Here is a 24426-nt window from a genome sequence, read left to right as displayed (position 1 = left end):
TGTGACAGCTGGAAACACAAACCATCTATGTGTGTTTCCATTTTGATTTTGTTTATAAGAGAAAATCCGAACCTATCTTTTGATTGCAGTATGAACATTTCTGTTAAAAAAATATTTGTCAGTTTGGTATATATTAATATAATTAATTTTCTGTATATGAACTGGATATATAATATTTATAATTATAAAAATAAATATATCCATTAAGAATAATAAGAAATTTCAAATAGTTGTATTTTTAGTTAAAAAAGATAATAATAATTTCTATTTGTATTATTTAGGAGTGAAAAAAAGATAAAAGCATTGATCCAAACAATCACTAAACAAAATAAAACTATTTATAGCCCAACAGTTAAAAGTGTAGCCCAACGGATTTCAAGGATCAAGCCCATTTGGTAGGAAGACTCAGGTTGACACCCTCCGAGTGGTGAGGTGGACGCGTTTCTTTTGCATGTAGCGGCATCGCATGCGACGTGAGTGAGGTTCACTATACAGAATCATGTCTCGCCCGTTGGAAGTAAAGAGTTGCGCGGCTTAGAGACGTGAGTTAGATTCTGTCTGATTGTTAGAAAACGAATAATTGGAAGGAAATTAGGGTTTGAAAACGTGAAATTGTAAATTTTGGAGCGAAAATCTTGAAAGATGGCAGGGGAATCTCCAAGGCCCATAAGGTTAATGAATTTCATCTCGGAGGAGCAGGTATTCCCAATTGATTAACCATAAACCCTGATTCACTTGTTAACTTTGTTCTTTTAATTTCAATTTTTCCCGGTATTAGTTCTAATTTTTATTCTCTGGTGTTACAGTTGGATCTGGCTAAGAAAGCGAGGGGTGAGCGGGTCGAGGACGGCACTGCGCAGAGAGATAGACCTCTCTACGAGGTTTGCCCCGCTTCTTCTTCTAAAATGTAGTAGCTATTAAGTTGGTTACTGCACTGAAGATTCTATTTAAACGAAAAAACGACGACTTCTAATTCTGATAAGAACTAGGGCTTCAATTAGATTATGGATTAAAGTGATAAACGTGCTTAATGATTCTTAATTTTCATTGCACTAATTAGCCCGATTTGTTTTCAACTATAGCGAAGGTGTTTGACGGTATTATGGTGACATATTATCTTCTTTTTCTAGAAAGTGCATAAGCACTTGATCATTTTCCTTATTATAATCCTCTTTTTCCTCCATGAATGCAGATTTTAAAGGAGAATAAAGACAAGCGGGATGCAGAATTTAATGAACGCTTCAAGCATAGTAAGTGCTTAGTTTGTAGCGGATCCATTCCCCTCCCTCCTCCCCCCTCCTCCCAAAAAGAAATGTCTGCTCAGGAGTTAATACATCCAGCGATATTCCTGTTAGTACTTGAATTAGAATAGCATAATTCATTTTATGAAGAGCGGTGTTTAGCTATTCGAATACTGTGTCCTTAATCCTTATCATTATAAAATCTCTACATGTTCCACTCTTGAGGATGCCTGTGAGGGTTGTTTAATTGCCTGGCCATTCCTACCTTAGGGCTGCCCATTTCCCAATGAGGTGGAAATTGGGTTAAGGGATTCTTGCTTTGCAAAATTTAATGATTGAGAATGAAGATTTAATCAATTGTTTTGTTGCAGGGCCTCCTAAAGCTTTGGATGACGATGAGACTGAGTTTCTTGATAAATTAGAGATGGTGAGGCTATGTTGTAAGAATTTATGATCTTTAAGATCTAGTAGAAGTGCCATCTTTTCTGCTGGTTTCTGCTGGTTATTTATTTGCTGTATGAGTAATCAATACATCAGCTAGTATCCATAAAGAGATGTCTGCTACATTATAAGACTTAGGAGTTAAGTAACGAGTTGACTCTCAAATCTAGTGTAAACAATTTATGTTACAAGTTTGTTGGTGTCGATGCATGTATGCTTCTAATTCCTATGGTGCTTACTTATTTACCATTGAATGTACCAGTTGAGACGTAAGAAATGACGGTTGTACGTTTTTTTTTTTAATAGATAACTTTTCAGATGCTTGCAAAAAGATTAATTACGTAGCATTTACCGGAATTATGATTCTTTTTTCCCCTTTGTTCTTTGTGTATTTTGCAAACAGTCAAAGAGGGAATATGAGCGGCAAATGGCAGATCAGGAGGAGGAACAGCTTCGGAGTTTCCAAGTAATTTACTAACTTTATATGAGTTGAAGAACTACCAGCACTTTAAGATGTAATTAGGGGTATTACTTTTACTTCATATTAGGAATCTTGATCCGATAGTTAGGATTGACAAGGTTTTGCGTAATTGTTTTTATTGAAGCTCATGGTAATGGGACTTGTTATTCTTTTCCTTGTGGAAAACTTGGTCTATTGAAGGGAGTGTTGTCGCTGTGGAAAAATTAAGTTGTACATTCTAATCTGTTGGTGGTGTATTAATGTTCAAGCTATAGGGAATCAGAGCCAAGTTAGTTCATTATCTTTTTTCCCATGTGCTGCTTATATTAGCTCATTAATATCTTAAAATATAAGCATCTCACAGTAGCATAAAAATTAACTTCTCAAATTAGCCACTGGAAACTTCGTTTGATTGGTTGTTCAGTTATTTTAACTGAACTAACTGAACCTAAACAAAAACAGATACTTCTGAGGAAAAAAATTCAAAACAAAACTCGAATATGATCTGCTAATGGTGAAATCTGGCGAGTCGTCCAGATGAGGACACCTAGGTAGAGGTCTGATTCGTTGGGTTGATCATCATGCTGGTCTGGTCGGTTCGTTAGATCCCTCTATGCTTGACTTTAAGAAATGGGACCTGTAAGATGATGAAGACGGTCAGAAGTCTACCGAGAAAGTTTTCGATGGAGACTCTCCGATGCTCAAGTAAGATCTAGGAACTTCATGGAATTAAGGGAAGTAAAATAGAGAAGAGAAGAGAATGGTGGTTCTGGGTTCTCGTCATGCAGGAGAGGGAGAAAGATAGGTCCCCTTTTAGAGAATGAGAGATCCCTTTTCCAGTGCATAAATACTTTTGAATAAAGTGGATGCTTCTTTTTCGGTGTATAAATACTTTTGAATAAAGTGGATGCTTCTGGTGCCATGTCCTCTTCTGATGCCATGTCCTCTTCTGATGGGACGGGATGTTTTTGTACAGATGTGTTAGGCAGCCCATAAATGATGGACTATAGGACAATAAATGCGGAGCTGATCGATTCGTACCCTCTATATGCGCTCTTATGATACTGTGCTGAACCAAGAAGGCGACTAGCTCATAGAAGGTCGGCATGTTTATGGCATCTTTATCTTGGCTTTGTCAGGTCGTGCCGGGATCATTCGACCTATATAGAAATGAGCTCCTTCTGATGACTGCCGATGACTGAAGTTGGTCACGTCTTTGTTCAAAGCCTTATTGTAGTATAGGCTTTTGAGGAGATCAGTCTGTTTGTCCCCTCCGGTCTTTGAGGAGGTCGGTCTGCCCGTTCCGGGCTTGGGTAAATTCAGGAGTATTGCAAGTCTGATTTTTTGACTCAATAGGTCGGATTTCTTACTGCCTGGTCCGACCGGATGGAAAGTCTTTCGATTCACGAATACACCTGTCACGATATTGGGGGTCCTATTTTTTATACGATATCACGATTTGTTTGGATGTTCAGTTTTTAATTGAATTCTACTCTGCCCTAATTCTATACGTAACTGTTTAGAGTATCCTCTTTTTTTTTTTTTGAAGCCCTTTTTATTGATGTTTTAAGAACTTCTGGTTTTTCATATTTGATACGTCTTTCATCTTAGATTATACCGTCTGATTTCTCTTTCAGGCTGCAGTCGCTGCACAGTCTACCATTGTACATGAATTGAAAGCGCCACCTGTTCCTGTGGTCCAGGTTTGTTTCATCTTTGATAATGTTCTGATTATAGGCTTTACACACGCGAAGCCATAGACACACTTGTGCATGCTTGTGTATGTGTTCAAGGTGTTCAAGCCATACATAGGGAAAACTATAGCATTTTATGCATGCAAAAGAAAAAATAAATAAATTCTGCATCTAAACTTTAGTCACCATCATTTTCAATTTGCAAAACTAGATTCCACTGACCTCATGAAAGAAATAAACTTGTAAAAAGTTTATATGTACAAGGACCAAGGTTGGTAATGATTATTTATGTAACGAACATACGTTGAAGCCAGTAATGAACATTTTGGTTAAAATGTGAATCGCCCTAAGAGTTGGTATATTTACGGGGTTGGTAATGATTATTTGTATGAGCAATCGTTGAAGGCAATGATGAATATTTTGGTTAAATTGTGAATCTCCCTAAGAGTTGATATACTCTTTCTAATTGGAACCTTTTTTTCTGCATGCAGGAACAGAAAACCGTTGGGAAGAAGAATCCGCCTGCTCGCTCATTAAGTATGATTATTAAAGTTAAACCACAGGCAAAGAAAGCAAAGCTAGATGTAGGAAATATTGAACCTTCAGATATTGTGAGAACACCTGATGATACAGAAAAATCTTCAGACCTATTGAAAATACCTAATAGTGATACTAACAAGTTCCCTGATGTTGCTAAAACCGGTCTTGTTTCATACAGCGATGAAAGTGAGGAGGATGATTAGTTCATTTGCTAGAAATATCTTATTTATAATTCATTTAATTTCTCAAGTTCTTTAGTTTCATGTATACAATTATTAATCGAGGTGGAAGCCGGGGCATGCAGTATGGCAGTAAGCCTGTCTCCTGCGCTGTTATTGGGTAAATTACTATGCCCTTGAAGTTTAGTTTGTATTTTTAATATTAAATTAAAATATCTTTGCGGTTTTATTTTGTTAATCACTCAAATATTCGTTTAAATTTTAATTTTAATTTTTTTTTTGGTGTTAATTACTCTCATTTTTTTCCAATGAAAAAAGAAATTTTTTTAATTTTTTAAATATTCTTAAAAAAAATACTAATACTAATAGGAAAGAGAAGAAAATTTGTTAACTTAGATATTTTCATATCAGTTTGTTTTTCCACATTTATAGTCGATGTTGAGAACTCTTTTTTTCGTTATTACCATTGTCACTGAAAATTGCCATTGATGAAATTTGCAGAGAAATAAAAGGAAATTGAGACCATGGGAAGATTTATTTAGTTAATTTTTTTTTCCATTTTGCTATTTGTATTTTTTTTAGAATATTTACGAGATTAAAAAGATGTTTTTTTATTGATTAGTTCTTAATGTTTAAGGGAAAGTGTGAGGAGATACGATACTGTAATGATATTTTTAATATCGGATATTTTAATCTAATATTAAAAGTATATGAATATTTTAATTAGATTGATTAAATTTTAAGGATATGGTAGTAAATTATTTTATTTTATTTTATTTTATTTTATTTTTATTATTTATTTAATTAATAATTTAAAAAAATTATAGTATATAATTTTTTGAAAATGGGAATAAAAAAATAAAATTTTAAAATCAATAAAATTTTTCTTCGATAGTCTCTAACTAGATTTTGATGAAAAAATTGTACATTAGTTTCTTTAATCAAAATTTAATAGATTTATTTTTTACCTTAATCAACCATTTCCTTACAAAAAAATATTTATATGTTTCTAATTGATTTTTATAGAATAATATATATGTTTATATATATTTAAATTTAATAAATTGAAACGTAAGATTTGAATTAGCATATATCAATGACTAAAAAGGATATATTTTTGCAATTATAATTCATAAGTACAGATGTGTATAAATTTAATTTAAATTTTATCATTAATAAATATAAAAATCAAATATTAATTAGTGGTAATAACAAAATTACTAAATTTTATTTGATATTTTACAATAAAATAATTATTATTACTACTATTATTATTATGATTATTACATAAAATTGAGTAAATCACATTCTTCGTTAAAAGAAAAAGGTAAAAAAGCTAACTATTAGTGATGGGAATAAAAATATGGTCATAATGGATAAAAGCAGAAAAAAAAATCTAACAAAACGTCACCGGCGACCATTAAATAAATTTATTCTGGAGACTCTTTAAGGAAAAATCTCTTTATAGAAAACTTATTTTTGCTCCAGGTAATATATCAAAAAACACATTACATATATTTATTAATTGGAAAAAAGAAAAAGGAGAAGAGAAGCAAAATTTACATTTGAAGTTCCGTTATACGGGTAGGGTAGATAACTCTCGTCTCTACACCATAAACAAAAATTGAAAATATAGCTTATGCAGTTTGAGCACTCGTGTGTAGTGCTACTAAGGAGGCGTAGAAACCATCTTTGATGTTGATCAGAGTCTCATGCCTTCCTTTCTCCACAATCACTCCATTCTTAACTACTGCTATAACATCTGCATTCTTTATTGTGGATAAACGATGAGCTACCACCACAGTTGTCCTGTTCACCATAACTCGGTCTAGTGCATCTTGAACCACCCTCTCTGATTCTGCATCTAATGCACTGGTGGCCTCATCTAATAGCAATATCTTTGGACTCTTGACTATGGCACGAGCTATGGCTACCCTTTGCTTCTGTCCCCCCGACAACTGGACTCCTCTCTCCCCCACTGCAGTTTCATACCCCTGCTCTTGCATTGGCAATTTACTTTAGTCTAACATCAATAATGAAAATTTTGTGAAGAAATTAAAGATGGTGTTTGAAAGTTTACCTGTTGTGAACTACTGATGAAATTGTGGGCATTGGCCAATTCTGCTGCCGCTATAATTTCTGCCTCAGTAGCATCTCCTTCCTTTCCATACGCAATGTTGGCACGGATTGTGTCATTGAATAGAACAGGCTCTTGGCTTACTAGCCCCATCTGCTGCCGTAACCACCTCAGTTGCAGTTTCTGAATTTCAACTCCATCAAGTGTGATATGTCCTGAATTGGGATCATAAAATCTTTGTAACAATGCAATTACTGTTGATTTACCACTCCCACTTTCTCCAACCAAAGCAACAGTCTGAAACAAAATAGAAACCGATCAATATTATTCTAATGTATTACTCATTTGCAATTCCCTTTGTCATGTGCTATTTGGCTGAAAGAAATGGGATGCACAATATTAGACAGAAGTTACCTTTCCAGAACGAATAGTTAAGCTGAGGTCCCGGAAAATTTGAATGTCTGGTCTAGATGGATACTTAAAGCTTACATGATGAAGCTCAATTTCTCCCCTTACATTCTCTATTGTTGTTCCTGACTCATCACTAGGGTCTATCTTTGATTGCCTGTCTATGATTGCAAATACAGAAGCAGCAGCAGCCTTCGCTTTGGTGGAATCGGTACCCATGGAACTTGACTGAGAAATTCCTACGGCCGCCATAGTCAAAGCAAAGAAAACCTGCAAGATGAAAAAGTGATTTAAAATCAATGGAAAATATGCGGTAATGGGGAAAAAATTGATTAATATGAAAGATAAACTCACTTGAAAAACATCTGCAAATGTTATGTGGCCACCCTCAACTAGTCTTGCTCCCGCATAGAAACTAGTTGCATAGAAACAGAACAAAAAGAAGGAGGACAATCCAAATCCTACGCCGCTGACCAATCCTAGCCTTACTCCTGTCCACATGGGGCCTTCACATTTCTTTTCATATAGTTGCATCACCTTCTCTTCAGCACAGAAAGAAGCAACCGTTCTTATACTCCCAACTGCATCATTTGCAACTTGGCTTGCTTCCTCGTACATAACCTGCAGCCAGTAAGATTCATGTCTTAGGAAACAAAATAAGTGAATTTATAGGACACTGTCATATAGCAAGTCTTAATATGGCCTAGCGAAAATCTCAGCTTGACAGACAACATTGATGAGGATTCAGTTTCTTTAATCATGAACTATTTATTTACTTATTTATTTTCCCCTGGATTGAATGCAGCTTGTCGCAGCCAAGTCAGGCTCATTGCCTTTAGAGCATACCTTTGCATCTGCACTGAATCCTTTCATGAACTTCACTTGGACTACTCCATTGACACCTATCAGAGGGATTAGTGCAAGGATAATGAGTGCTAGTTGCCAACTTGCAGTGAAAGCAATGACCATAGCAGCCACTGCTGTTGCAATGTTTTGAACCAACTGAGCTAATGCATCTCCGACTAGGGCTCGCACTGTGGCAGCATCTGCAGAGAGCCTAGCACCAATTGCACCACTTGAGTGCTCAGGCTCATCAAACCAACCAATCTCCATGTGGACCACCTTCTCAAAACACATAGACCTGATCCGTTGTATTAACTTGGACCCAGCTACAGAAAAGAAGTAAGTTCTGAACGGATACACCAAAAATGACGCCACACCAAGGGTTGTGAACATTAGTGCCCAGAATTTTGAATCCTTTCTCAGTTCATGAGGTGGTTCGAAAAATGTTTTGATTGCTTTTGAAATTAGTATACCATAAATTGGAAGTATTGTACCGTTGATACTTGCAGCAATAGTTCCAACAATAAGAACTGGAAGTTCTGGCTTGTTGAGATATGCAAGGCGGCGGATTGGAACCTCTGGATATTTTTCTTTTGATGGAAGGTCTTCTATATCTTCAAGGTCATTTTCAGGGCCATTGAGTCCTGTGGGTAAACCAAATGAGAGCGACAGCGAATGGTGGCTGCTATTTCTTGATGATCCCCTACTTATGGAACGTCGCAATGACCTTCTTTGACTTGACTGTCTAAATGATTCCACAGAAATTTCTGACCTGCTGCAATCATTTGGTGCTTGTTCTGACTCTTTGTTTACTTCCTGCAATCGTATTAGCTGAGAGTAAGCTCCATCAGTATCCTCCAGTAATTCTGAATGCGTACCTGGAAATTGACAATAATGTCAAAACTTTTCTCCCTGACATGATCACATCATAAAATTCAAATTTCTGTAAGACTTACTAGGCATACATTTTACTTTATACAGTAAAAAAAAATCGTACATAGATTCCTGAACCATGCTAAATTTAGGATGGAAAGCTTCAGGAATTGAACGGTGTAAAACTACTGCATGGAAATCATACAATTATTTACTGAAAAGCTATATGTCATAATTTGAGCACTTTGAAAATAACCAAAAATGGAGTCCAAAGAATAACAACACCAGAGAACAACTCAAAATCAAAATCTTTAGAAACAAGCAACGAAAGAAACAAAAGAAAAAATCGACTTGCTTACTGGATAATGCACTACATGTCTATTTGAGAATGTATATTCAATGGCTATTACTTTTAGATATACCTTTTTCGACCATCTTTCCTCGATGGATGACAGCAATTATATCAGCATTCCTGACAGTGGTCAAACGATGGGCAACAATAACAGTAGTTCGGTCAAGCATAATCCTGTCTAATGCTTCTTGCACTACCCTCTCAGATTCTGCATCAAGTGCACTTGTAGCTTCATCTAAAAGTAAAATTCGAGGATTCTTCAGGATTGCTCTTGCAATTGCAATTCTCTGCTTCTGCCCACCAGAAAGCTGAGTTCCATGCTCACCAACCATGGTGTCAATTCCCTGGAAAAACACAAAATCAGAAATTCATATGACCTTAAAACAAACAGCACTTTTCATCGACAAATAGGCAATAACTTAGAACCTGAGGTAGTTTATCAATAAATTTTGCAGCATTAGCAAGTTCAGCTGCAGATCGTATCTCTTCAATAGTTGCACCCTCCTTCCCATATGCAATATTGTCCTTGATGCTAGAACTAAACAATACAGGTTCCTGACTGACAAGGCCAATTTTTTCTCTAATCCACTTAAGTTGAAATTCTTTGATGTTAATGCCATCTATAAGAACTTCACCAGATTTTGGATCATAAAATCTCTCTATCAGACTGATTACTGTTGATTTCCCACTCCCACTATGCCCAACCAAAGCTGCAGTAGTTCCACTTGGGATGGAAAGAGAGAATCCACTGAATATCTCCTCATCTGGTCTGGCTGGATAACTAAAATATACATCTCTTAATTCTATATCTCCACGGACATCATCCAGTACTTTCCCACTCATATCATAAGCATCTATCTCTGGCTTCCTATTAATAGTCTCAAACATTTTATATGCTGCAGCTTGACCGGAAGCAAATGCACTCATACATGGAGATGTCTGCCCGAGGGACCTGCAAAAATGCAAGCAACAAACAATATGATTTATGAAAGAAGCTTTTCTATAAATGCTCAGCATATCTACGCATTCAAAATGCACTTTAAAAAATGATACATGAAAGAAGATTTGTATAAAACACCAGCATATGTATGCATTTAGAACAACACTTAAAAAAAGAACTGAACTCACATTGAACCAGTCAAGACAGCAACAATCACATTAATAACTTGTCCTCCACTATATCCTTTTTCCAATATCATCTTTGCACCAAACCATACAGCCATGCCATAGCTACTGAATACAACTAGCATAACTACGCCAATGCCTACTCCAGAAGCAAAACCTTCATGAGCTCCTGATTTGTAAGCAATTTGGAGATACTTGTTGTAAGCGCTAATGGCTCGTTTCTCTCCCGTATATGATGCGACCTGGAATACGAAATAGTATCATACTTCTAACAAAAATAAGTGGCAAATTAAAAATAGTTCATTGAAAGACAAATTCTTATATTTTTCAAACATCCTTTTGTTCACGTAACATACTGTTCTAATTGAGCCAATTGTCTGCTCTACTACAGTAGCTGCTTCTGCATAAGCATTTTGTCCACGAGTTGCCATCCTGGATACCAAAATCGACACAGTTGCACCAGCTAGCACTAACAGGGGAATAGCAGCTAACATGACAAGGGCAAGCATCCATCCTTTGGCAAATGCTATAACAAAACCCCCAATGAATGTCGCCATCAGCTGCAGAAATTTTCCAACCTGCACGCAACAAGCAGACATAAATTCTTCCCAGGATTAGATGAGCAAGATAAATGAAATTCACCATAATATTCCCCTGCTGGCGGAGGCAATAAAGTTGCAGCAATATACTACCTTTTCACCCATTGCATCTTGTATAAGAACAGTATCACCAGACATTCTGCCAACAACCTCTCCAGTATTTGTTTCCTTATCAAAGAAAGCAATATCTTGTCTCAGTATAGTTTTCAAATAATAACTTCTTATTCTCGCTGCCTGTCTTTCCCCTGTGACCATCCAGCAGGTCACCTCTGCAAACAACAAAAACAGGATTTCTTTTTAATTGACAGTAAATTTAGGACTTCTGTTTGTATTTTGAGCACGAGATGAACTTACGTAGAAAGGCTGCTGCTGCAGCTCCAATTGCCAAGTAGACAAATTTTAGAGAGACCTGAAGAACTTGCAAGTATCAAATCAGTAACATGTTCACATGAACAATTCCAAGACATCCCAAGAGAAAGAACAGAATTTAGAATCTGAATTTCCATGGAAAATATCATGGCCAACGACTATTAATTTAATTTTACCTTGGAAACTATATGAAGTATATCCTTGTCTGCCTGATTTTTTCCGAAGGAATCAACCATTTGCCCCATTAGCAATGACATGAGAGGCATAGACGCTCCATTCCCAAAAGCACCAACTGTGCCAGTAATCATCAACAAGATATCAATAGAATCTGCAAACGAGAAGAGCTTAAGAAAAGGAACGGTCTTAGGTTTCTCTTTGCCATTTTCTTTGCTTCTACTGGGGCTAGAGTCTTTCTCCTCCACCACCACCTGAGAATTTGAGCTGTTGGCCTCCTGTATATTGGGATTGCCGTTTTCCTCAGCCATCATACAGATACCAAGATGGGAACCTCAGATTTAGTATCAGAAGGGCACAGAGTTTTCCGGAGAATTTAACTTGAAGCCGCAGAAGCCATCCCTATCAAACCTAATAACTAACTTACAGCACAAGCAACAGAAAACAGTGTCAAATTACTACACTAGTAATTACAGCCGGTCATGGCCGGATATAGAAAACAAAAGAATCGTAAACAAAAGGGATGGTTTAAGATTTCACCTAATGCCAAACAATGACGAATGATCAGTCCAATAAAAAAAATTAAAAAACAAAAAAGCCACTTCTGTGTCTTTAATTAAAGCAAGGATGCCTGAGACAAAAAGGAAACAGTAACCATGCCCAACTCACTCAAGATTCTGTGTGTGCACATGCATTCATGTCCATAGATATTCAGTGGCGGGATCAAATACCTTTTCACTGCAGTTGCTGAGGTTCTTGAATGATTTATTTATTATCTCATAGCAGGTGAAAACTACGGTGCAGCCTCCAGAGTGGAGAAAAAAATTACTAAGAATAAGAAAAGGCATGTCAAAGCCACACGCATGCCATCAAAAGTTTGACACGCTTCACGAGCAAAAGCGATTCAGAGTTGAAAAAAAAAGAAAGTAGCATTAAAAGGACATAAATACCCTTTTTTGCAAGTTATGGCTAAGTATCCATTAAATAAATGAAAACGGAAGTGATCCGTAAGTGATGGAGCCGCCCAAATTATCTCCATCCCTAATCAACATCAAAAGATACGGACTAGGGTTTTATGATTTTTTTTTTTTTTATCTCACTATATCCATAAAGGTAAGGATTTGAATCTTATTGTTTACCTTTTTTCTTTTGCATTAAAATGGCAGGTAAATCTCCTCAATCTTCCTTCTTTAGAGGCCTTTTAATTCTACGAGAACAATCGGCAGGCCAATTGAATGTATAAACCAAAAAGAGCTTCTCCTCTCAGTCCTCGCTTTTACATACATCGTAGGACGACCAAGATCAAGAAAGTAGCAAAGAAACGAGAAAGAAAATGCGAAAAAGAATCTCCCTCGAGAAAGCATTTACACTTACCAGAAGAAAGAATCCAATGAACTTGATACAATTCTACTGCCCATCTGCAGGTTATATCTAGCTCCTGCCTCACGAGTTCTGGAGTCTTATTTAAACCTGCGGCTGCAAAGCTTAACGCTTAGTGGAATAAAATAAAATTTATTGAATTAAATACTATTTTATATTTTATTTTTTTACATGAATAGGCTTGCTGTATAAGAAAGAAAGCAAGCAACCTTGCTTCTTTTTTTTTTTTTTTTGTAGAAGTATTATATTTAATAATTTTAATTAATATGCATAGAATACAATGGTGATATGACTATGAAGTTGAACAATTGTTCAAGTGCATTAGAATAATCCGTTGTGTGTTAATTTTCTTCAATTTTGTCAACTGAAGAGGATGCATGCATTTATGGTATAGAAAATTGCCTTGTGCTTCTTTAATTTCCTTTCCAGTACGGTGGTGGAGGAGGTAGTGGACCACTGTGTTGGACAACCTAACACGTAAAAAATCTCAAATAAAGAAATTAGTAGGCCTCATCTCTTCAGGATTCTGCATGTGAGAACCACCATATTCCCTTATGGCGGTATGCACGGCATGCACGTAAGCTTTATATTGCTACTAATAATTACATATAATTGTGCTCTAATTGGAAGACAGGTAAGCTTGCAAGAATATCAAATGTAAAGAAAGTAATAAGCAACGAGAATATATTCATTATGGGCAGGATTGTGCTTCTTAATTCCTGAACAGACGTTAGTTTGGATATTATATTATGTCTGCATAAAGTTGTTGCACCAGTGAAGACGAGTGCTATTGGAGTGAGTATCAGCACAAAAAGATGCTCCCTTTTTTGCAGGGTAATCATCTCAAGATTGCCTCGCAATAGTTGGTGGGATTAAGTTTTTATATATATATTATCGTTATTTTATTAACTAAGGTTAGGATTCCTGAAACTAATGAGTTCCTTTTCAATAATACTAATTAATATTTTATCATATGAGATCAATTAATTAAAAATTATGTCACATCAATTAATAGAATTATACTATTTAATAATTAAATAATTAAATTATTTATTTAAGAATAATTAATTAATATAATCATTTCGCCACTTTATTATTCATATGGTAAGTAAATTGCTATAAATTAAATAGTTTCAATTTTAAGATTTACATGGAAATAAACAACTCATAACAAATAAATATAACTTTTACTATAAAAAAAAGTGTTTGTTCAATTCTTTTTTAGATTTTTCTAATTTTTTTTTAAATTTTCAAGACAATCTCTTTTCCCAACAAAATTATTTTAAAGAAAAAAACTCTTCTGAGAAATATTTCAACGAAATAAACTTTCTAAATTAGCTTATAAAAAAATAATATTATTAAAAATCTCTTAAAAATAAGTTTATTAATGGTGAATTGTTAGCTAATCATAATTTATTTGTGACATTATTATATATTTTTTTAAATAAAAATTAGAGAAATAAAATTTTAAATTTTTTAAATTTATTTAAATATTAAACTTATGAGTGCGTCAGTCACTATTATATCAACACTGCTTATAACTGTGTTTAATATTATTTGATCGAGTTGAGAAAGATCTCTTAAACCTAACTAATAACAAAAGATACATATCGTGATAGCTGATTGCTTATATATCATCCAATAATTTTTATCGTTTAAAATTTAAATTGGAGAAGAAATGAAATTTTAATTATAATTAAGATATTAAATTAAAAAAATAGAAATTATATATTATTACCGTATATAGCATAGATATTTTTCGCTGGCATAACTGAAATTTAGGTGAAATGAGTTGTTACTTTGTTGAATTATTGATTCAGGCCTGCATCACCAAAATAATTGGAAGATTAGTTGAATTATTGATTTTGTAGATTTAATTTTTTTTGAAAAAAATTTAGATAAAATACATTGCTCGGTATGTTTAAAAAAATATATGAATTTAAATTTCAATCAAATTGAAGATAAATTAAATATTTTAACGATTAAGTATTTGAAGTAAATATATAGTAACTGTCATTTAGAAATTAGTGCCCATTTATTTTATAAAAAATATTTTAAAAGAAAATATTTTATATATTTTTTAATTTGAAATATTTAAAAAAATTAATTAATAAAAAATATTTTTTAAATTAAAAGAAATATTAAATTATTTTTAAAAAATAACTTTTTTTAAAAAATGTACTGTGAGAATCTTATTAAAACTTTTTTATAATATATTTTATTTTTTAAATTAAAATTAAATAATAAAAAATAAATTATTTTATTAAAAAATATTTTTCATAAAATTTTAATATATTAAATTTTAATTTGGATTATATGGAGTGGCAAATTGACTAGATTAGTTTTGAATTTAGATGTTCAATTTTTCCTAAACATTATCAATAAAAACAGTTTCTTTTTATTAAAAAAATATTGAACTAATAAAAAATTAGAGGTCAGGTCATTGAATTTGCCTTGCAAGGGAGTCATACCTATTTTATAAATAAAAACTCATAATCGCAACCAAAAAATTAGTCAAGAAAATCTTATAAGTAATTTGGTGTTTGATTTCACTTATAAATTAAAAGATTTTTTTTTAAATAGGAAAAATTAGATTTTTTTATTTTATAATACCTATTGAAATAAAATATTACTCTCTCCATCTTATAATTTTTATTCATTTTATCTTTTTATATATATTATAAAAAATTATTTCTTTAATATTTATTATATATATTTATATTAAAAATATTAAATTTTATTAAATATTAAAAATATGTTGAGAAATTTTTTAAAAATAATATAAAATTAAATGAAGATTTATATGTTATTATAGTAAAAAAAGAAAAAATTTTAAAATAATTAAAAAATAAAAGATGGATAAGATTTATAAGACGGATGGTATATTTTTCTAAATTTTCTTAAATACCAAGTTATTTTTATGTAATTTAACTAGGCATTTACTTAAGTTCAAATTGATTTATAAGTTAAAAAATATTTTAAATAAAAAGTAAAAGCTAAATATATTACTGCAAATCCTTTATTCCAAGGATTCCACCGAAATTATTCAGCCAGGCAAAGAGATAAACTGCCGCAGAATCCCACTTGAGCAAAAATGACAAATAAGAAGAGATAAAAGAAAAGGTTTGAAATGGCATTATTTCCTGAAACGTTGGTTTAGTTCTGATAAAAGAGTATATACCAAAATCAATTATTATATTTTTAAAAAATTAACTAAAAATTAAATAATATACGGTGATTCACGTTATTAGTATTTGGTAACCTGTGAGTGTGATTGTAGAACTGGTCAAATTTTAGTTGGAAGTTCCTTTCAGAAGAGTTGTTAAGAAATGTAATTAATAAACAATCTTTATCCTGATCTTCCTTCTAGACGTTGATATCTTTCAGTTTCGAAAACCAACCAAGTCACATGTGCCGCAAGCTTTGCCTTCCTTGCTACGGAAATTATGAATCATGGTCAAGCTTGATTAAAATATACATTAAGTTGTAGCCCATCACTATTTCTTTGTCTGCCTTAATTCTTCAGTTAACAAAGTACAAGGCTTTAGCAAATAATCATAATTTAATTGCTAATGGGGTTAAGTGTTATGTTGATTATGCCTGTGACAGCTGAAAAGTGAAAACCACAGCAGGTCAGTAGCCAAATAGGCGTCATCCATGACGTTTAATATTTATAATGGATCAGTGGTTGTTTACCAGAAACGCTTGCACATTTTTCACATTAAAAAGTATAGTGCTCACAAGGAAAAAGAAATGGCTGCTAACTCTATGCGGTTGAGGCACTCATGTGAAGTGCCACTAAGGAAGCATAGAAACCATCTCTCATATTGATCAAATTCTCATGCTTTCCTTTCTCTACAATTACTCCATTTTTAACAACTGCAATAACATCTGCATTCTTTATTGTAGATAATCGATGGGCTACAACCACTGTAGTCCTGTTCACCATTACTCGGTCTAATGCATCTTGAACCACTCTCTCAGATTCTGCATCTAGAGCACTTGTTGCCTCATCTAATAGCAGTATCTTTGGACTTTTGATTATAGCACGAGCAATGGCTACTCTTTGTTTCTGCCCTCCAGATAACTGGACTCCTCGCTCTCCTACTACAGTATCATATCCCTGCATTTCACAGTCATAAAACGACAGACAGCATTAAGCAGCAAGAATCTAAATAAAATGATACATATGTTTCTTCTAAGTTCTAACCTGTTGCAAGCTACTGATGAACTTGTGTGCATTGGCTTTCTCTGATGCAGCTATGATTTCTGCCTCAGTTGCATCTCCATCCTTCCCATAAGCAATATTGGCTCGGATTGTATAGTTAAACAAGACTGGCTCTTGGCTCACTAGCCCCATTTGCTGCCTCAACCACTTGAGTTGCAGCCTTTGAATTTCAACTCCGTCAAGAGTTATATGACCTGATTCGGGATCATAAAATCTTTGTAACAGTGAGATGACAGTTGATTTTCCACTTCCACTTTCTCCAACTAGAGCCACAGTCTGAAAGCAAAAAATTTGTTTTTGTTGTCTTCTCCTTATATGCAATAGAAGGAATATAAAACAGGATTCATTACCTTGCCCGAATGAATAGCCAAGCTCAGGTCTCGGAAAATTTGAACATCTGGTCTTGATGGGTACTTGAAGCTTACATGACGAAGCTCAATTTCTCCTCTCACATTCTCAACTGTCATTCCTGAGTCATCACTTGGATCTATCTTTGACTTTCGGTCAATAATTGAAAATATGGAAGCAGCAGCATTCTTAGCCTTGGCGGAATCAGGAGCAAATGAACTTGATTGAGAAATTCCAATAGCTGCCATGGTTAAAGCAAAGAAAACCTGCAAAGTGGATGCATGAAATCAACATCAGAAAACAGCTAATGTTTAGGAAGCCTTGAACATCTTTCAAGAAAAACTAAAGAAATAAGAAAGAGATACCCACTTGAAACACATCCGAGAAAGTTGTTTTCCCATGCTTAACAAGTTGAGCTCCTGCATAGAAACTAGTTGCATAGACAGAGAACAGGAAAAAGAAAGACACACCAAATCCTATTCCACTAATAAGGCCTTGCCTTACTCCTGTCTTCAAAGGGCCTTCGCATTTCTTTTTGTACAGTTGCATCACCTTTTCTTCTGCACAGAAAGAGGCAACAGTTCTTATACTCCCTACTGCATCATTTGCTACTTGGCTTGCTTCCTCATACATCATCTGCAGACATTCAGATTTACATTATATTTTATGATATGATATAAGTATATAAGAAGAGACCCTAGCTTTGACACACACAAAAAAATAGCAATAATAGAATATTTTCCTTATTCTTTTTTCAATGCATGAGCAAATGAAATACAAGATGAGAAGTATACCTTTGCATCTGCACTGAAACCCTTCATGAACTTCACTTGAACGTATCCATTGATTCCTATGAGAGGAAGTAGTACAAGAATAATGAAGGCCAATTGCCAACTTGCAGTGAAGGCAATGACTAGACCTGCCACTGCCGATGCAATATTCTGGACCAGCTGAGCTAGTGCATCTCCGACCAGAGCACGAACTACCGCTGCATCTGCTGAAAGCCTGGCACCAATTGCACCACTTGAATGCTCAGGATCATCAAACCAACCAACCTCCATATGAACTACCTTCTCGAAGCAAATCGTTCGAATCCGTTGAATTAGTCTATTTCCGGCCACACCGAAGAAATAAAATTGCGATGGAAGTACCAAAAATGATGCCACCCCAATTATCATAAAAATAAATGCCCAGAATTTCGTGTCCTTTCTTAATTCATGAGGTGGTTCGTAAAATGATTTAATCACTCTAGAAATGAGTATGCCAAAAATTGGAAATATGATACCGTTGATGCATGCGGCTATAGTTCCAATTGTAAGCACCGGAATCTCAGGCTTGTTGAGATATGCAAGCCTACGGATTGAGACTTCTGGAATTTCTTTTTGCGGTGGAGAAACTTCGTTTTTTTCCTGGGAATTTTCAGTGACATTAATTCCTGTAGGTAAGCCAAATGATACTGAGAATGAATGGCGACTGCTATTTCCTACTCCAGATGATTCCCGACTGATGGATCGTTGCAGTGAAATTCTTTGACTTGACTGTCTAAATGATTCAGAAGAAAGATTTGATCTTTTATGGTCCTCTGTTGCTTGTTCTGAATCTTTGTTTACCTCTTGTAATCGTATAAGTTGAGAGTATGCTCCTTCAGGATCCGAGAGTAGCTCTGAATGTGAGCCTAATCAAACAAAAAATATATTAAATTTATATTTCATTTCAAATTGTGGATCACAATCACAGGAATAAATTGAAGCCCTGAGAAATAAAAATTTTACATCTAATTAGGACAATTTCCTATACAAAGTTCATATTTTCACAACTAATTAGCTGTAGAAATTAGTGAAAATTGCAAGAAAGCACAGCCTTGTTAAATTTTTATGGAAAATCAAGTAAACAACTAGGAGTTTTGCAAAATGAATCACAATCGTGGATAAGCATCAAGAACTCATGAAACAAATGATTTCAGAGTTTGAAGCTGCATGCAGTGGATATGTGACAATGTGAAGACAATATATAACCAATTAGGCAATAAAAACTTCAGCAATAGATGACAAGCAAATTTGAGTTTGCTGTATATGTCAGAAAGTATGCTCAGAGTCTAAACATAAGATACCTTTTTCAACCATCTTTCCACGGTGGATAACAGCAATTACATCAGCATTCCTAATTGTACTCAGACGATGGGCAACAATAACTGTTGTTCGATTGACCATAATCCTGTCCAATGCCTCCTGAACTATCCTTTCTGATTCTGCGTCAAGTGCACTTGTAGCTTCATCTAAAAGTAAAATCCGTGGATCTTTTAGGATGGCTCTCGCTATTGCAATTCTTTGCTTCTGTCCTCCAGATAGCTGAGTTCCATGTTCACCTGCCATGGTGTCTAGCCCCTGCAGGATGAAATTCGAAGGTCAAACTGAAAATGATCCAAAAATAAAGAAAAAAAAAAATACTGTTTAACAGGAAGCTGTTTTGTACCTGAGGTAGTTTATCAATGAATTTGGCAGCATTGGCAAGTTCAGCTGCAGCTCTTATCTCCTCCGTTGTTGCTCCATCTTTTCCATATGCAATATTATCCCTAATGCTGGCTGTAAACAACACAGGTTCTTGGCTGACCAGTCCAATTTTTTCCCTAATCCACTTTAGCTGGAACTCTTTGAGGTTGATGCCATCAATAAGAACTTCACCAGCTTGTGGATCATAAAATCTCTCAATCAGACTGATGACAGTTGACTTCCCGCTTCCACTTTGTCCAACCAAAGCTGTGGTTGTGCCACTTGCGATGAAGAGAGAGAACCCACTAAATATTTGCTCATCAGGTCTGGCTGGATAACTGAAATGTATATCTCGCAACTCTATATCTCCATGGATGTCATCCAATATCTTTCCCCTTGTGTCATAAGCATCTATCTCTGGCTTTCTGCTGATAGTGTCAAACATTTTATAAGCTGCAGCTTGCCCAGCAGCAAATGCACTCATGCAAGGAGATGCCTGCCCCAGGGACCTGAAGCATCCATATGTGAAATTCAGAATTCCAACAAGTGATCAGCATCAAATAAAATATTGCACTTATTCATTCACTCTATTTGTGTTTTTGCTTCAGAAAGGAACTTACATGGAACCACTCAACACAGCAATGATTACATTAAGTACACTGCCCCCTGTGTATCCCTTCTCCAGTATCATCTTTCCACCAAACCATATTGCCAAAGCATAACTACAAAATATGATTAGCATGAGAACACCAAGCCCTAATCCTGTAGCTAAGCCCTCATTAACACCTGAATTATAAGCAGTAACCAGGTTTTTCTTGTAGTTACTTATAGCTTGCTTCTCCCCAGTAAATGATGCAACCTGGTTTAAAATAAAGCAATGAGCATAGACTTTAAATTTATTTTCCAAGCATGTCTAATACTGCTATGTCTACTTACGGTTCTGATTGAACCTATAGTCTGCTCAACTACAGTTGCAGCTTTTGCATAAGCATTTTGTCCGCGGGAAGCCATCCTAGCTATACTGATAGACATGGCTGCACCAGCTAAGACTAGCAGGGGAATAGAGGATAACAAGACAATTGTAAGAAGCCATCCCTTGATAAATGCTACTACAAAGCCTCCAATAAATGTTGATACAAGCTGTAGAAATTTCCCAACCTGCACGAAAGAAATAAGATTCACATAATTGGAGGAATACAAGGGAAAGGTGGAACAAATTCAGTATAAGTTCTTCTGTAGGAGTTCAACCTTCTCTCCCATGGCATCTTGTATAAGAACAGTGTCGCCAGACATTCTACCAATGACCTCACCAGTGTTCGTCTCCTTATCAAAAAAGGCTACATCTTGTCTCAGTATAGTTTTTAAATACAAACCCCTTATCCGTGCAGCCTGTCTCTCTCCTGTGACAATCCAACAAGCTACCTCTGAAAAAACAACAAACAGAGTTCTTTAATCCACACGCTTCATACAAACTACATTTCCCTGTACAGAAGATAGCACTATTGAGTATTTTACTTACGAAGAAACGAGGCTACAGCAGACGCTACTGCCAAGTAAACAAATTTTAGGGACACCTAGAATCATCCAATAAACAAATTAGCAACATCTTCTCATTAAATAGAAGCACATTTCATCTTCCCATTTAGTAATAAATCAGTAAAATCATCGAGTTTATGGTCTAACTTCCATCCGCTAGATTATTAATATATGCTTGAACTAGTTGCTAAAGTTTAGAGCCCAACATCCAGTTAAGCTTCAGAAAGATGCACATTATCTAATACTAACATACTTTTGATGCAAATAGGAATTTGTATTAGAAGAGTACAGGCTCTTGCTTAAATCTTGTGCTGAAAATGTTTACCTTTGAAACCACGTGCACCACATCTTTATTCTGATTTTGTCCAAAGGCATTAATTGTATCTCCAAGGAATATAGTCATAAGGGGGAGAGAAATCCCATTCCCAACAGCGCCAATTGTGCCCACAATCATCAAAAGGATATCTATGGAATCTGCAAAAGAAAAGAGTTTATGGAATGGAACTGAATTAGTTTTCTCGTCTTCTTTGCTCTTCTTTGCCTCTTGCAAATTCCCATTTATGCCGGGATTCTTTTCCTCTTCTTCTTCATAGGTTTTTGATGTGCCAGCCTCTTGGGTTCCTGCAACACCATTCAGGCCGTTCTCCTCGGCCATAACAACAACTTCAAGAGTCAAAGATGAAGAACAAATGTCTACTTAGCAGTTATATTGCTTCTGCAGAGCAAGAACAAATAGCGGCTTCAATCAGCAATTTAGTATAACCAAGGGGCAAATGCAGACACATAACTTGAGCACTTAGCAAATTTAAAATTAAATAAAACCCAGAAAACAGAGTTGAGTTACCATCTATTTTTTGGAATGAAATAAAGTAGCCATTAAGAAACAAAAGAGGAAATAAAGAAAAAAAAAAAACAACAAAACCGATTCAAATAAATAGGACTTTGTTTACACTCCAAGGAATCAATATCTGTCATTTGCTTATTCTAATATTAGACAGTATGCAAAACAAAGGAAATAATAATCAAATACTGCAAAAACAAAAAGCTAACCAACTGGAATTGGAACTCCATTGGAAACTGTGGTTCCATATAATCCCGGAAAGTCGAGTTATAGCTGAATAAAAAGATTCTTAACTTGTTTTATCCCACAGAACAAAACTCTTGAAAAAACATAATCTTTTAAAGATCAAATCAAATCTTTCCTTGTTTTGTTCCTTTACTTTTCTCTCTGTCTCTTTCTCATGATTAAGAAATAAAGAAGCCAAACACTGAGAAGACGTTCGCTGCAACTCCATACCCACCATTTAATCCAAAATTAAAGTAATCAAATTTCTCTTAAATAAAAAGAAAAAGAATGAATAGGCAACACTAACAAAAGAAAAAGCCACTGAGAAGCATGTACTTGCTTACCTGACAATGAAAGAAAGATGGAAAGAGTAGTTGAGATGTTCAGTTTCTGAGATCAGGGCCTTGTTCGCACATTGTAATTTTATACAGATATTTCCATTGCTTGAACTGCAAGCATTTTTGAAGGGGATGACTCGTGAGTGTGACCTACCATTTTTTATTTTAAACTTCTTGAAAAGTGAAGCAGCTCACTCATCAGCAACCATAGTCCTTCGCAGATGGGACCAACGAGCGTAGGGGCTACCCCTTTGTCAACCAAATCCAGTATTTAATTAATATTTAAATTCAAATTACTTAAAAACTATCTTTGCATTTGACCATTGGATAAAAAAATTTTACAATAATTCATATTTGTATTAAAAAATTAAATATAATTTTTTTATTTTTCATATTTTAAATTTTTATTACTAATCTAAAATATTATATAAAGATAAAAGGAATAAATAATAGAATTAATAAAAAATCAATAAAATATGTATTTAAAAACTATTTTATTAGTTAAATAAAATTTTATAGAATATATTATAATTTATCATTAATTTTTCTAAATTTAATTTAATTTTTTTAACAATAATTGTGATAAATTAAAAAGTTTTAAATTTAACATTAAAATTTAAAGTATTTGATATAAATATAAACCATTCTAAATATTTATATATTGATATAATTATTGTAAACATTTATATTTTTTTATCAATAGTGATTATTTTTTAAAATTTTATTTTTTATAATTAATACTTTTAATGTATAATATAGAAAAATGAGAAAGGGAAGAAAATTATGATAAATAAAGTATCCGCGGTAATCATGTTTGTTTAAAAATAAAAAATTAGAGTTTATTTTTTTACAAAAACTATTTTATATAAAAATATTTTTTTAATATTTAAAACACTCAAAAATTTTAATTAATAAAAAATATTTTTCTAATTAAAAAAATAAATAACGTTTCATTTAATAAGAATAAGTCATTTTTTTATTTTAAAATTCTTATTAATATTTCTATATATAAATTGATTAATAAGTTTTATATTTTAAATTAAAATTAAACAGTAAAAAATAAATTATTTTATTGAAAATATTTTTAAATGTAAATTATTTTTTGTAAATAAAAAAATTAAATATAAAAATCATTTTTAATATAGTCATGACAATCAATTATTAAGGTTGATTAATTATTAAAAACATAAGTATGTAAAGGAATATAAATAAAGTGTCGTGTCAAAACTAAATATTTTCTATCTAATAATTACAAAATTAAATTGAAACTCATAGTTCTTTAATTCAAACATGAAATTGATTTAATGGCTTGTATTATGACCATCACCTTCAATAATTTTAGGTAGAGTTAAATCAAATGTAATTTTAAAGGTAAGTTGATTAAGTATACTACTGAATTAGGTAGTAGGGTTTGTGAAGAAGTAACAGCCAGTGGAATTAGGAATCAAAACTTTAGGGTTTTAAATTATTCAATATATTCAGTGTAAGTCATTTTTTAGTCAGAATGGATGAATTTCACTATTAATCATTTAAGAAAAATTTAAATTTTGAATCATTTTGATTTATATGAATAATTATAATTATTATATATTTAAGAAAAAGCAAATATTTTCATAGTGGATTTTGACCTTAGCAGACAAAATAATTGGTTGGTCCCTCCTTCCTC

General features: G+C 33.7%; 3 protein-coding genes across 8 annotated transcripts; 1 reads left to right on the top strand and 2 right to left on the bottom strand.

The window, feature by feature from the left end:
- The first annotated feature begins 380 nt into the window (after positions 1–380).
- LOC110617597 (PSME3-interacting protein) lies at positions 381–4793 on the top strand. Its single transcript, XM_021760503.2, has 7 exons — positions 381–699; positions 807–881; positions 1193–1250; positions 1613–1668; positions 2086–2148; positions 3780–3845; positions 4328–4793. Exons 1-7 carry the CDS (start codon positions 643–645, stop codon positions 4577–4579), a joined length of 627 nt encoding a protein of 208 aa, XP_021616195.1. The 5' UTR covers positions 381–642; the 3' UTR covers positions 4580–4793.
- Positions 4794–6049: 1256 nt separating this feature from the next.
- On the bottom strand, positions 6050–12865 carry LOC110613706 (ABC transporter B family member 11). Of its 5 annotated transcripts, none has more exons than XM_021754961.2 (14): positions 12750–12865; positions 12515–12648; positions 11378–11797; positions 11187–11241; positions 10926–11101; positions 10590–10811; positions 10237–10475; positions 9535–10060; positions 9179–9452; positions 7887–8761; positions 7395–7661; positions 7047–7310; positions 6636–6929; positions 6050–6549 (listed from the first exon to the last, which is right to left on the bottom strand). In XM_021754961.2, the coding sequence occupies exons 3-14, from the start codon at positions 11687–11689 to the stop codon at positions 6193–6195; spliced, it is 3861 nt and encodes a 1286-aa protein (XP_021610653.1). In that variant the 5' UTR covers positions 11690–11797; positions 12515–12648; positions 12750–12865; the 3' UTR covers positions 6050–6192. The 5 variants fall into 5 exon arrangements, with proteins under 5 accessions (XP_021610653.1, XP_021610645.1, XP_043818198.1 ...); XM_021754953.2 differs by adding an exon at positions 12107–12416 and having other exon boundaries at positions 12515–12795; XM_043962263.1 differs by having other exon boundaries at positions 11378–11793; positions 12515–12795.
- A 3529-nt stretch (positions 12866–16394) lies between these two features.
- Positions 16395–22919, bottom strand: LOC110613698 (ABC transporter B family member 11). 2 transcript variants are annotated; one of them, XM_021754940.2, is made up of 13 exons: positions 22767–22919; positions 21682–22071; positions 21340–21394; positions 21069–21244; positions 20757–20978; positions 20441–20679; positions 19804–20329; positions 19442–19715; positions 18126–19006; positions 17701–17967; positions 17334–17597; positions 16966–17259; positions 16395–16878 (listed from the first exon to the last, which is right to left on the bottom strand). In XM_021754940.2, exons 2-13 carry the CDS (start codon positions 22009–22011, stop codon positions 16522–16524), a joined length of 3885 nt encoding a protein of 1294 aa, XP_021610632.1. In that variant the 5' UTR covers positions 22012–22071; positions 22767–22919; the 3' UTR covers positions 16395–16521. The 2 variants fall into 2 exon arrangements, with proteins under 2 accessions (XP_021610632.1, XP_043818196.1); XM_043962261.1 differs by lacking the exon at positions 22767–22919 and adding an exon at positions 22407–22718.
- Between the last annotated feature and the right edge of the window lie 1507 nt (positions 22920–24426).

Source organism: Manihot esculenta, chromosome 1 (genome assembly GCF_001659605.2).
Source record: "Manihot esculenta cultivar AM560-2 chromosome 1, M.esculenta_v8, whole genome shotgun sequence".
Lineage (NCBI taxonomy): Eukaryota > Viridiplantae > Streptophyta > Magnoliopsida > Malpighiales > Euphorbiaceae > Manihot > Manihot esculenta.
This window is presented reverse-complemented; position numbering and strand designations above follow the sequence as displayed.

What these genes read in the sequence shown, in the direction of transcription:
- LOC110617597 (XM_021760503.2), top strand. Translation starts at nt 643, where the DNA reads ATGGCAGGGGAATCTCCAAGGCCCATAAGGTTAATGAATTTCATCTCG. An exon ending in AACAGCTTCGGAGTTTCCAA is followed by an intron (nt 2,149 to 3,779) that starts GTAATTTACTAA and finishes TTTCTCTTTCAG; the next exon opens with GCTGCAGTCGCTGCACAGTC. An exon ending in CACCTGTTCCTGTGGTCCAG is followed by an intron (nt 3,846 to 4,327) that starts GTTTGTTTCATC and finishes TTCTGCATGCAG; the next exon opens with GAACAGAAAACCGTTGGGAA.
- LOC110613706 (XM_021754961.2), bottom strand. Translation starts at nt 11,689, where the DNA reads ATGATGGCTGAGGAAAACGGCAATCCCAATATACAGGAGGCCAACAGC. An exon ending in GATTCAGTGCAGATGCAAAG is followed by an intron (nt 7,662 to 7,886) that starts GTATGCTCTAAA and finishes TACTGGCTGCAG; the next exon opens with GTTATGTACGAGGAAGCAAG. An exon ending in CATTTGCAGATGTTTTTCAA is followed by an intron (nt 7,311 to 7,394) that starts GTGAGTTTATCT and finishes TTCATCTTGCAG; the next exon opens with GTTTTCTTTGCTTTGACTAT.
- LOC110613698 (XM_021754940.2), bottom strand. Translation starts at nt 22,011, where the DNA reads ATGGCCGAGGAGAACGGCCTGAATGGTGTTGCAGGAACCCAAGAGGCT. An exon ending in TGCTGTAGCCTCGTTTCTTC is followed by an intron (nt 21,245 to 21,339) that starts GTAAGTAAAATA and finishes TTGTTTTTTCAG; the next exon opens with AGGTAGCTTGTTGGATTGTC. An exon ending in CTATAGGTTCAATCAGAACC is followed by an intron (nt 20,680 to 20,756) that starts GTAAGTAGACAT and finishes ATTTTAAACCAG; the next exon opens with GTTGCATCATTTACTGGGGA.